The 12,706-nt window shown below is 37.7% G+C and overlaps 1 protein-coding gene across 4 annotated transcripts in view; it reads left to right on the top strand.

Annotated features, from left to right (window-relative positions):
* The window catches only part of FAM169A (family with sequence similarity 169 member A), a 60,525-nt gene that overhangs the window by 46,462 nt on the left and 1,357 nt on the right, over positions 1-12,706 (top strand). For all 4 annotated transcript variants that reach the window (XM_059916582.1, XM_059916584.1, XM_059916583.1 and 1 more), the window contains 4 exons: positions 932-971; positions 1,487-1,637; positions 8,184-8,340; positions 11,618-11,821. In XM_059916582.1, coding sequence (XP_059772565.1) covers positions 932-971; positions 1,487-1,637; positions 8,184-8,340; positions 11,618-11,821 — 552 coding nt within the window. The remainder of the gene's footprint in view (positions 1-931; positions 972-1,486; positions 1,638-8,183; positions 8,341-11,617; positions 11,822-12,706) is intronic.

The raw sequence follows: 12,706 nt of genomic DNA, 5'->3' as shown, positions 1-12,706 counted from the left end.
ATTTTAGAAATTCATACTCCTTATATTACTTTAATATTTTAATTAATTCAAGGAAAATATTTCTCATATTCAACTATTTTTTTTATCAGTAACCACATGGGGAAGTGGTTTTGTTTGTTTATTTTAACTACATAATTTTTTTAGCTTTATTGAGGTATAATTGACAAAAATTGTACATATATAAGGTGTACACCTTCATGATAAAGATGATAAATGCTTGAATTAAAGCATTGGTAGTACAAAAGAGGGGGCAGTTTTGAGAGATTCTTCAGAGTCAAAATTGACAGGCTTTGTGATTGATTGAATGAGGGACAAGAAGAAGGCATTACTGCCTCACAGGATTTTGGTTGGAATGGCATACTGAATTGTTATTGCCATTAACCAAGATAGAGGATAATATTGGGGAAATTTAAGATTTCAGTTTGGGACAGGTTGGATGTGAAATTGGTGGAGTATCCGCTGAGAGAGATTTCACTGGAAATAGAGCTTTGAAAATCGGGAAAAAAGTTGGGGAGATTAAATTGTATATTTGGATTCATCATTTGGAAATCAGGAAAAAAGTTGGGGAGATTAAATTGTATATTTGGATTCATCAGCAAATAGCTGTTGAAGTAAAGGTGGTAGATACAGTTACATAGAAGGAGGACGTGGACTGAGAAGAGAAGGGAGCCAAGAACAGAACATTCAGAAAGCCCGTGTATATCACTATAGCATATTAGATGGCTTCATAAGTTCCTAAGCTCAAAATAAACTGAGGCTATAATATAGCCTTTTTACTTTCTTAGTGAGTTTCTTAGTTGATGAATAGTGAGTACAAAAGGTGCTATTTGAAAAACTTTTAAAAAGATTTTCTTTGTAATTGTATGAAGTAGATCCATAGGGAGAAGAAAGGATCTAAAACTGGTGGTTTTAATCTGTATCTCTGTTTTAGATTGATTCTCTAAAAGATGCCTTTGCAAGTACTTCTGAAGGTAAGAAATTCAGCTCGTCTATTAGTAAGTGTTTGAGACAGTTAGAATTAAGTGCGTGTGTCTGTGTCTTTGTGTGTGTGTCCCTTAGAGTAAAGTGAAGACTTCTCCAGCCCTAAAATCTAGATCTGGGTTCTTTTACCACTGATTTTGCTGTGTGAACAGTTAGGTAAGCTATTTTGCCTCTCTTGTTTTCATTTCCTTACCTGTAAAATAGGGACAATAATGTCTACCTTGTTTATTTCCCAAGATTATTGGAAGAGGGTCTAAGTGAAAATGCAGAAACACTTTGCAAAAAGCTCAAGGTAACAGAAATTTGAGGAATGAATACTGACAAGGTTATTTCATAATTTAGAAAAAGACACTGACATGCTTTCTTAACCTGAAGTGACAGAGAGGAAGTGTGTAATGTTGGGGATTTAGGTAAACTAGCGTAGTTCTTGCATTTCTATGTATTTTAATAGGTAATCCTTTGAATACATAATCAATCAATTATAGTTTTGCCGTTTTTTTCTCAGGTCACGATAAAACATCTGTTTCCACTCGTACTCGAAGTAGTCATTTAAAGCGGCCAAAGATTGGAAAACGGTTTCAGGATTCTGAATTTAGTAGTTCTCAAGGGGAAGATGAAAAGACTCCCCAGACTTCACCTACAGCTTCAGTGAACAAGTGAAGTATTGTTTATTTTACTCTCGTTATTTTGTTTATTCTTATTTTCATATTATTAGTATTTTAGTTTTTAAGGTGAAGTTTATTATATTGTTTGTGTAATAAATGACCTTGGTGTAGAACTTTGTATTTGAGTTCTTCCACAAGATCATTGATTACACTTGGTAAGTGTCACTTTGACAGTGGTATAGGGAGAAGTTGCTAGTAAGAGAGTGGAATAAACTCACGATTTAGTCTCTTGTGTGAAAATCCAGGAGAATAGTCTAGTGATTATATTATCCCAAATGAGTCATTATTGTCAACTTTGAATTTGACAGTAGCTATGGTTTTTAGCAATGCTGAGGTTTAGTCAATTTAAAAAACCCTCATGAAAGGTATGAGCCCTAGACGGACCCGCACAGCACCCCCGGGACAGGGCTGGGACCAGTCGTGTCTCCAGGTGGGAGAGCCCCTCCCGCTCCTCCAGCCTACTTTACTTGGAAATATTGAGCTATACTTTAAAATGTATTCAAGAGATTTCCAATAAACTTTTTCTGTACTTTATAAAAAAAAAAAACCCTCAATTTTACTTTATAACTAATTCATTTTACTGGATTATAGAATATAACAAATTAGTGATAGCCATAGATGGTATTGTCAGCTCCTCCAGAAACTTAATAGCCAGCTGAATCAACAGAACACTTGGATCAAAACCTTATTCTCCATCTTCCTTTGACTCTTAAAGAAAGCAAGATTTTCAATATTATAGTTAAATTAGGCTTTTGCTCTGATAGTCCTGCTAACTGTGCCTGAGTCAACCATTCATAGTGTTGTCATTTTAGTTGTGAAAATATTCTACTCAGGTAGAGAATTCTGTAGCTCTGCTAATTTCATTATGTATGTAACTTTAAATTTGGATAATTATGTAAATGTTATATTTTAATGAAAAATTCATCACTTTAAAGTCAAATTTAAGTAAATATTTAACTTGTGAAAAGAGTAATGAGGTTAGATAATTATAGTTTTTTTCACTGAGCAACATTTTGTTGTAATACCCTTTTTAGAAGGGAATGTAACAGTACATTTTAAATTGAACATCTCAGAATTATTGTGGAATTTTTTTTGCTTTTCATAAGATATTAACAGTGAGACTAAATGCTTAAGTGCTCAGACACTATGAAGAACAAAACTTCATCTTTGCCCTTGAAGAATCGACTGTCTATTAGTTTCTGATACACATATCTGTACCTGTGACACAGGTTCAGAGCACTGCAAGGTGGATTGTGATATAATAATAGAAGTGCAAAGTGCTCTGGATGCAAAGGAGGGTGTGATTGATTCTAATTGAGGGGATAGAGAAATTTGACATTTGTGCCAGGGCTTCAAAGATAAGTAGAAACTCAACAAGCAGAGTTGGGAAAGAAGACTTTCTTTTCTAGTTCGAGAGTCTACAAACTATGATCTATAGGCCAGATCTGGCCCACCACCTATTGTTGTAAATAAAATTTTATTGTAACACATCTGTGCTTATTAGTTCACATGTTTATTATGGTTGCTTTTGCTTTACGCTGGTGGAGTTGAGTAGTTGTTCAGAGACCATGTGACTCAGAAAACCTAAAGGAAAAGTTTGCTGACCCCTGGTCTACACCAGGGCTGTTCAGAGAACCTTCTGGCATGGTGGACATGTTCTTTGTCTGCCCTTCCCTGTCCAGCATGGCAGCCACCACTCAGTTTGCTCATCACCGAGCACTTGAAGTGTGGCTAGTGCAACTGAGGAGCTGAGTTTTTAATTTCACTCAGTTTTTTGGTTTTTCTTTTAAATAATATTTTTCTGTTTCCTTTTTTTTTTTTTTTTTTTTACTATTTATTTTTTGGCTGTGTTGGGTCTTCGTTTCTGTGCGAGGGCTTTCTCTAGTTGTGGCGAGCGGGGGCCACTCTTCATCGCGGTGCGCGGGCCTCTCACTATCGTGGCCTCTCTTGTTGCAGAGCACAGGCTCCAGACGCGCAGGCTCAGTAGTTGTGGCTCACGGGCCTAGTTGCTCCGCGGCATGTGGGATCTTCCCAGACCAGGGCTCGAACCCGTGTCCCCTGCATTGGCAGGCAGATTCTCAACCACTGCGCCACCAGGGAAGCCCTTCACTCAGTTTTAATTACTGTAAATAATGACAAGTGTCTCATGGCTACTGTATTGCACTGTGCAGTTCTAGACAGCAGGAGTCACGTGAGCAAAGGCACAAAGCTGGGAGGAGTGTTGGTAAGGAAAACTGATGTATAGGTAAGTGGTAGCATCGAGTAGGAGGTAAAAATATAAGGGTCTGGTCATGTTAGGCTTTGAAAGGAGGTATGCTTTATTCTCCAAGCCATAGAGAACCATCAGAATTTTCTGAGCTGGACTGTCACTGGTACAGATATGTGTATTAGAAACATAACTCTGGTGACTTACCGAGCGGTCCAGTGGTTAAGACCCTGAGCTTCCACTTCAGGGGTCATGGGTTCGATCTCTCTTCAGGGAACTAAGATCTTGCGTGCCATGGGATGCAGGCAAAAAAAAAAAAGAAACATAGCTCTGAAAACCTTACTAAAGAATGTATATATTGCAAGTCTGAACATGAGTTGGGAAGAAGTTACAGTGTCCAGAGAGAATTGGGCCTGAAGTAGGAAGATGAGAATAGGAATAAAGTTACGGATTTGTTTGAAAGGCATTTCACAGGTAGAACTAAACTATATCGTTTATTGTCCAAACTGAAATTTTTGAGAATGAAAGGGGCATTATTAATACACGCATACCTCAGAGATGTTGTAGGTTCAGTTCCAGACTACCGCAATAAAGTGACCATCACAATAAATCAAACATTTTTGTTTGCTAGTGCACATAAAAGTTTTTTACACTATCCTGTAGTCTGTTAAGTGTGCGATAGCATTATGTTTAAAAAAAAAAGTACATACCTTAATTTAAAAATACTTTATTGGTTAAAAAAAATGCTGTCATCTGAGCCTTCAATGAGTTGTAATGTTTTTGCTAGTGGAGGGTCTCGCCTCAATGTTGGTGGCTGATGACTGATCAGGGTGGTGATTGCTGAAGGTTGGGGTGACTGTGGCCATTTCTTAAATAAGACAGCCATGAACTTTGCCACATAGATTGGCTGACTTCTTCCTTTCACTAACAATTTCTCTGTAGCATGCGATGCCATTTGATAGCATTTTACCCACAGTAGAAATTCTTTCAAAATTGGAGTCAGTCCTCTGAAACCCTGATGTGGCTTCGTCTACTAAGTTTATGTCATAGTCTAAATCCTTTGTCATTTCAACAGTCTTCACAGCATTTTTAGCAGGAGTGGATTCCATCTCAAGAAATCACTCTCTTTGCTCATACACAATAAGCAACTCCTCATCCATTAAAGTTTTATCTTGAGATTGCAGCAATTCAGTCACATCTTCAGGCTCCACTTCTAATTCTGATTTTCTTGCTATTTCTACCACATCGGCAGTGACCTCCTCCACTGAAGTCTTGAACCCCTCAAAGTCATCCATGAGGGTTTGAATCAACTTCTTCCAAACTCCTGGTAATGTTGATATTAGACCTCTTCCCATGAATCATGAATGTTCATAGTGGCATCTAGAATGGTGAATCTTTTTCAGAAGGTTTTCAATTGACTTTGCCCACAGCCATCAGAGGAATCTCTATCTGTGGCAACTATAGCCTTATGAACTGTAATTCTTAAATAATAAGACTTCAAAGTCGAAATGCTTCCTTGATCCATGGGCTGCAGAATGGATGGTGTGTTAGCAGGTGTGAAAACAACATGAATTTCATTGTACATCTCCATCAGAGAGCTCTTGGGTGACCAGATACATTGTCAATGAGCAGTCACATTTTGAAAGGAATTTTTTTTTCCTGAGCAATAGGTCTTAACAGTGGGCTTAAAATATTCAGTAAACCATGTTGTCAACAGGTGTGCTGTCATCCAGGCTTTGTTGTTCCATTTATGGAGGACAAGGGAGTAGATTTAGCATAATTCTTAAGGGCCCTAGGATTTTCAGAATGGTAAATGAGCACTGGCTTCAACTTCAAGTCACCAGCTGCATTAGCGCCTAGCGAGAGAGTCAGCTTGTCCTTTGAAACTTTTTTTTTTTAAAAGTGGGTGGATACATCTGTGGCTGTGCTACATTTATTTATTTATTTATATACAGCAGGTTCTTATTAGTCATCCATTTTATACACATCAGTGTATACATGTCAATCCCAATTGCCCAATTCATCCCCCCCTGCCGCCCCCCACCCCCCACTTCCCCCCCTTGGTGTCCATATGTTTGTTCTCTACATCTGTGTCTCTATTTCTGCCTTGCAAACCAGTTCCTCTGTACCATTTTTCTAGATTCCACATATATGCATTAATATACGATATTTGTTTTTCTCTTTCTGACTTACTGCACTCTGTATGACAGTCTCCAGATCCATCCACGTCTCTATAAATGACCCACTTTTGTTCCTTTTTATGGCTGAGTAATATGCCATTGTGTATATATACCACATCTTCTTTATCCATTCATCTGTCAATGGGCATTTAGGTTGCTTCCATGACCTGGCTATTGTAAATAGGGCTGCAGTGAACACTGGGGTGCATGTGTCTTTTTGAATTATGGTTTTCTCAGGGTATATGCCCACTAGTGGGATTGCTGGGTCATATGGTAATTCAATTTTTAGTTTTTTAAGGAAGCTCCATACTGTTCTCCATAGTGGCTGTATCAATTTACATTCCCACCAACAGTGCAAGAGGGTTCCCTTTTCTCCACACCCCCTCCAGCATTTGTTGTTTGTAGATTTTCTGATGATGCCCATTCTAACCGGTGTGAGGTGCTACCTCATTGTAGTTTTGATTTGCATTTCTCTAATAATTAGTGAGCACATGAGCAGCTTTTCATGTGCCTCTTGGCCATCTGTATGTCTTCTTTGAAGAAATGTCTATTTAGGTCTTCTGCCCATTTTTTGATTGGGTTGTTTGTTTTTTTTAATATTGAGCTGCATGAGCTGTTTATATATTTTGGATGTCCTTTGAAACTTTAAGCCAGGAACTGGCTTCTCTTCTCTAGCTCTGAAAGTCCTAGATGACATCTTGTTCCAGTAGGGTTTTTTGTCTGCATTGAAAATCTGTTGTTTAGTGTAGCCACCTTCATTCATTATCTTAGCTAGATCTTCTGGATAACTTGATACAGCTTCTACATCAGCACTAGCTACTTCACCTGGCACTGTTATGGAGAGAGCTTCTTTCCTTAAACCTCATGAACCAACCTCTGCTAGCTTCAGACTCTTTTTCTGTAGCAGCCTCACCTCTTTCAGCCTTCATAGAATTGAAGAGAGTTAGGGCCTTGTTCTGGATTAGGCTTTGGCTTAAGGGAATGTTGTGGCTCGTTTGATCTTCTATCCAGACCACTAAAACTTTTTCTCCGTATCGGCAATAAGGCTGTTTTGCTGGTGTGTTCACTTAGAGTAGCACCATTAATTTTTTTCAAGAACTTTTGCTTTGTATTCACAGCTTGGCTAACTATTTGGCACAAGAGACATAGCTTTCTACGTATCTCAGCTTTCAACGTGCCTTTCTCACTAAGTTTAATCGTCTCTAGCTTTTGATTTAAAGTGAGAGACGTGTGACTCTTCCTTTCATTTGAACACTTAGAGCCATTGCAGGGTTATTAATTGGCCTAATTTCAATATTGTTGTGTCTCAGGGAATAGGGAGGCCCAAAGAGAGGGAGAGAGATGGGGAATGGCCAATCAGTTGCAATAGTCAGAACACACACAACATTTATCAGTTAAGTTTGCTATCTTAAGAGTGGACATGGGTATATGTATAACCAACTCACTTTTCTGTACAGCAGAAACTAACGCTACATTGTAAGTAAACTATACTCCAATTTAAAAAATTCATTAAAAAAAAGTTTGTCATCTTATTTGAGTGTAGCCTGTGGCACCTGGAAACAATTAAAATTGTAACATCAACCACCACTAATCACAGATCACTGTAACAAATATAATAATAATAATAAAAGTTCAAAGTATTGTGGGAATTACCAAAACGTGACACAGACATGAAGTGAGCAAATACTGCTGGAGAAATGGCTTCAATGGACTTGCTTAGCACAGGATTGCCACAAACCTCCAATTAGTAAAAACATAGTATCTTCAAAATGCAGTAAAACAAAGTGCAGTAAAATGAGGGATGCCCATAATTATGCCAGTGCTGGGACAAAAGTTGTAAACTGGACTGTCCCAGGTAAGCTGAGATGTATGCTCATTCTAGGAGAATAAGATCCAATCAATATAGATAGAGTAAAAGAAAGATCTAGTTTACATAATTGAAAAGGTGGTGATCGAACTGGAGAACAAGGTAGGAAAGAGAGCAAACTTGTAAGAAGATGAAGAGGTTGGTTTTGGACCTGTAAAATTTGAAGTTGTTGTCTGAACAACACTTAGTTGATTCTCTAAAGTGTTAACTTTATTAACGGATTCCTGAAATTTTATATTCATCTTTAATAAAACAAGTAAGAATGTTTTTCTTTGGTTTTGTAGATTGGAGTCTACTGCACGAACATCAGAGAGCTCAGAAGAATTCTTGGAAGAAGAACCTGAACAGAGTGTGATTGAATTTGAGGATGAAAGTAGTGATAAAAATGTTCGACCAGCACCGGAAACCCAGCCAGGCCTGGAAAAGCAAGAAGGTGAAAAGGTAGGAGATTCACTTACTAAATAAAATGAATGGAAGTAAAATTTAACTTTCTTAGTCATATATTGTTAGAAAAGCATAACGATGTATTTTAGACTCTTAGTAGAAATTGTATTTAATGTTAAAAAGCATATATGTTGGGACTTCCCTGGTGGCTCAGTGGTTAAGAATCCGCCTGCCAATGCAGGGGACACGGGTTCGAGCCCTGGTCTGGGAATATCCCACATGCCACAGAGCAGCTAAGCCCGCGTGCCACACTACTGAGCCCGCGCTCTAGAGCCCGCGAGCCACAACTACTGAGCCCATGTGCCGCAACTACTGAAGCCCACGAGCCTAGAGCCCTTCTTCTTCTCTGCAACAAGAGAAGCCATCGCAATGAGAAGCCTGTGCATCACAATGAAGAGTAGCCCCTGCTTGCTGCAACTAGAGAAAGCCCATGCGCAGCAACGAAGGCCCCCAAAATAAATTAAAAAAAAAAAAGCATATATGTCTAAAGCAAGGTCAGGTAGTAGAGGATAAAGTTACAAGTATTTTATATTTCAAACTGAGTTTATAAAGTTTGACGTATTGCAAAGATAAAATAGAGGATGTTTAGTTAGTAATGTCCCTCATTGTATTTAAAATACAAATTAATTTGTAGAATTAAACATACTTAAGAAGTGACACAATGATGTGACTATAAGAGGTCTACCTTATAAAACCAGTTAGAATGCCTTAATGTCCAACAAGCCCTAAATTGCACCCCTATTTTGGTTAGAAGGATAGAATTAGTTGTCCAGAAAATATATATGTTATTTGACTACAGTTGATTTACAAATTCCTAGAAAAATAACTAAATTCATTTTTTTTTACCACTAGAAAACAAGGAGGAAAATCCTTTGTGACTGAGTAAAAAACTCTTTATCTGGCTTCATTTCTTTTTTCATCTTCTCTATTTCCTATCCTTTTTCTTTAATATCTTCAATCTTTTCCTCTCTTACAGATTCCTTATTTCTTCTTTTAAACATACTTAAGTTTCTTTAAAAATCTTTTACCTGTTTGTCAAGTCCAGCCAGGAGCTAAGCAAGTGAAACTGCATTACTGATTTTATTTCCTTAACTTGCTCCAGTTTAGCTCCTGTTTCCTCTACTTCATGAAATTGTATTTTTAAATGGCATTTTTTCTCTTCTTGTAAAAATTAGGAAAACAAACACATATTTTAAAAAAGGGATTTATATGCTTCTAGATGTCTATGGGAATGTATATTTGTGTGGGTTTTTTTAAAAAAAACTTAAGATTATACTGTACATACTTCATGTAACCTGTTTCTTTTGTCCAACAATACATGTGAGTACCTACTCTTGTAGGTCACCAGTGACACTTTCACTCAATTCTGGTGGCTTTCCTTACCTAGGTTGACTATTCTCTCTTCCTCTGGATTCTCTAGTCCCCTGGCTTTATAACACTGTTGTGTTCTGGTTTCTTGGTTTTCCTCTCTCTGAAGTTTTTGTTTTGGTTTTATTTATTTGCTTTTTGACTCTTTTGCTTCCTCTTTTTTTTCCCTGTATTTGTGGACATTCTAGAAGACTCAGTTCTTGACTTTCTGCTCTTTTGTTCATGCTTCTCTTTTGAAAATGCATCTAGTCTAATGGCTGAATGGTCATCTCTGTGGGGATGACCAGTAACTTCAGACTTTCAATATTGATCCAGACTTCAGTATTACTTGCCTTCTGAATATTTCGGTTTAGACAGATGTCTTTTATCATCTTAAATTTTAACATCTCTGCTCTTTCCTATCACTTCTCTATTGAGCCTTTTTTCCTATTTCTTATTTTTCATTCTGTTCCCAAACCTAGAACTTGAAGGACTGAGTTTTTCTCTTCTGTTGCTTCTCACTTGTAGTTACTCACCAAAATTCTGTTTTTTTATAAAAACTTTTGCTATATCTTTCTCATTTTCTTCCTTTGAACACTTGTCATACCGTAGTTGGTCCTTTTGTGAGTTTTATTATAATTACCTTCTGTGTGCAGTTTATTCTTTATACTCTCTGGCCAGATTAATTTTTCAAAGTCTCTGATTTCAGTATCCCTTAGGAAAACATTCATTTTATGATTTCAGGGGTTCTATATAATCCAGCCAGGTCTATTTCTTAAAATGTGAGTGCATCAGTGTTCTAATTTTTATTTTATTTTTAGTTAATTAATTTATTTTAAATTTATTTTATTTTATTTTTGGCTGCATTGGGTCTTTGTTGCTGTTAGTGGACTTTCTCTAGTTGCGGTGAGCGGGGGCTACTCTTCACTGCGGTGCGTGGGCTTCTCATTACAGCGGCTTCTCTTGCTGCGGAGCATGGGCTCTAAGCATGGGGGCTCAGTAGTTGTGGCACACAGGCTCAGTAGTTGTGGCTTGCGGGCTCTAGAGCGCAGGCTCAGAGTTGTGGTGCACAGGCCTAGCCGCTCAGCAGCATGTGGGATCCTCCTGGACCAGGGCTCGAACCCGTGTCCCTTGCATTGGCAGGCAGATTCTTCACCACTACGCCACCAGGGAAGCCCAGTGTTCGAATTTTTTAAATGATAATTAAATAAAATGATCTCTAATTATTAGAATGTCATTAGGATTAGTTAGAAATATTAGATGTTAATGAAAGTCATGTAAATTGATAAACCTTGGAGGAAGAGTTTCAGAAATTGGAGACTTAGTGTTATCAAATCGCTTTTCCATATTTTAATGTGATTTAAGGAGCAGGATTGTTCAAAGATGACCCTTTTTTGACTGGAGAATGAGCTCGCTGAGATTGAGGGCTCTCTGCTCCCAGCAAGAAGCTATACCCAAACTCCACTTCCCACAGGACTGCTAGTGCTTCCTCCCCCTGGCATGCTAAACTGTGACTTCCCAGGGACCCCAAGGGTTCCGAGTGCTGAACAGCTGATGTTCTGTAAAGAGCTGGCACCAAATCTAGACTTTCTCTGGTGGCTTTTTACTGAAAAGGTTCTTCCTGTCACTGCCTATATGGAGGAAGAAGAAGAAGGAGGCAGGGTCTCTTCACTGAATCTCAGACCCACACTGGGTCCATAGAGCATCCTGGTCCTGTCTTTTCTCCTTGAGAACAGAGGGAAATTGGGGTGCTTACGGATTCTTTGCTCTTACTGACTCTGCTGTTCCTTAACCTGTGTCCTGTAATGTGGTAGAATGTATCTTGAGTCCTGGTGCATGACAGGGCGACTGAGAATGGACCCACCTTGTATGATAAGTAAGTTAATCTGTAATTTTGTCCTGACTTTTTTTGCCCTCGATGGTGTAGGAATCTGAATCAGAGCCTATGAATGGTGAGATAATGGATGATACTCTTAAGACTTCACTTATAACAGAAGAGGAGGACTCCACTGGTGAAGTTTTAGGTGAAGAATTAAAATTGCAGTCTTTTAATTCCAGTGAAGACTCTACGAATCTTGTTCCACTGGTGGTAGAATCTTCAAAATCTCCTGAGGCTGTTGCACAGGATAAGGTAATGGAAAAATATCCTAATTTTTTATAGTTATAGTGTCCAGTGTTGGTGACTTGGCTAGGGCAGTGCAGGATATATATTTTCCTCTACTTTAACATGTACCGTCCTTCAGGAAAAATAAATTTTACTACATTGGGTGTTTTAAGAAGATGCAATCAGTAATGTTTTTTAAATTCAAATCTTTGTAACTTCATTCGTCTGACTTACGGTAACAAAATGAGTTTCACTTTGTAGATTTAGGAAATGCTTAGAAAAATGGGTAAAGCATTATTTACCAAATATTTGAATACCTATTGCTTACATAGTCTGTGACCAGTACTGTCATTTTAATTTGTTTTAATTAGGGAGACAGATTAGATTAGTGGGGAAAACTTGATGGAATATTTTAAAAGAAATTTAATTATTTATTTTTATTGAAATATAGTTGATGTACAATATTATATTAGTTTCATGTGTACTACATAGTGATTTGATTTTGCATACATTATGAAATGATCACCACTGTAAGTCCAGTAACCATCTGTTCCCCATATAAAGTTATTACAATATTGTTGACCATATTCCTTATGCTATATATTACATCCCCGTGGTTTATTTTGTAACTGGAAGTTTGTACCTCTTAATCCCCTACCTCTTTCAGTCCCCTCACTCCCTCCCTTCTGGCAACCACCCATTTATTCTTTTTATCTGAGTCTGTTTTCATTTTGTTTTGTTTTTTAGATTCCACATATAAATGAGATCATATGGTTTTTGTCTTTCTCTGTCTGACTTATTTCACTAAGCATAATCCCCTCTAAGTTCATCCATGTTGTTGCAAATGGCAAGATTTCGTTCTTTTTTTTATGGCTGAGTAATATTCCATTGTATATATATAGGTGCCACGTC

The sequence above is a fragment of the Balaenoptera ricei genome, chromosome 3 (genome assembly GCF_028023285.1).
Source record: "Balaenoptera ricei isolate mBalRic1 chromosome 3, mBalRic1.hap2, whole genome shotgun sequence".
NCBI classification, from domain to species: domain Eukaryota; kingdom Metazoa; phylum Chordata; class Mammalia; order Artiodactyla; family Balaenopteridae; genus Balaenoptera; species Balaenoptera ricei.
Note: the sequence above shows the minus strand (reverse complement) of the source record. Positions and strands in the feature narration are given on the sequence as shown.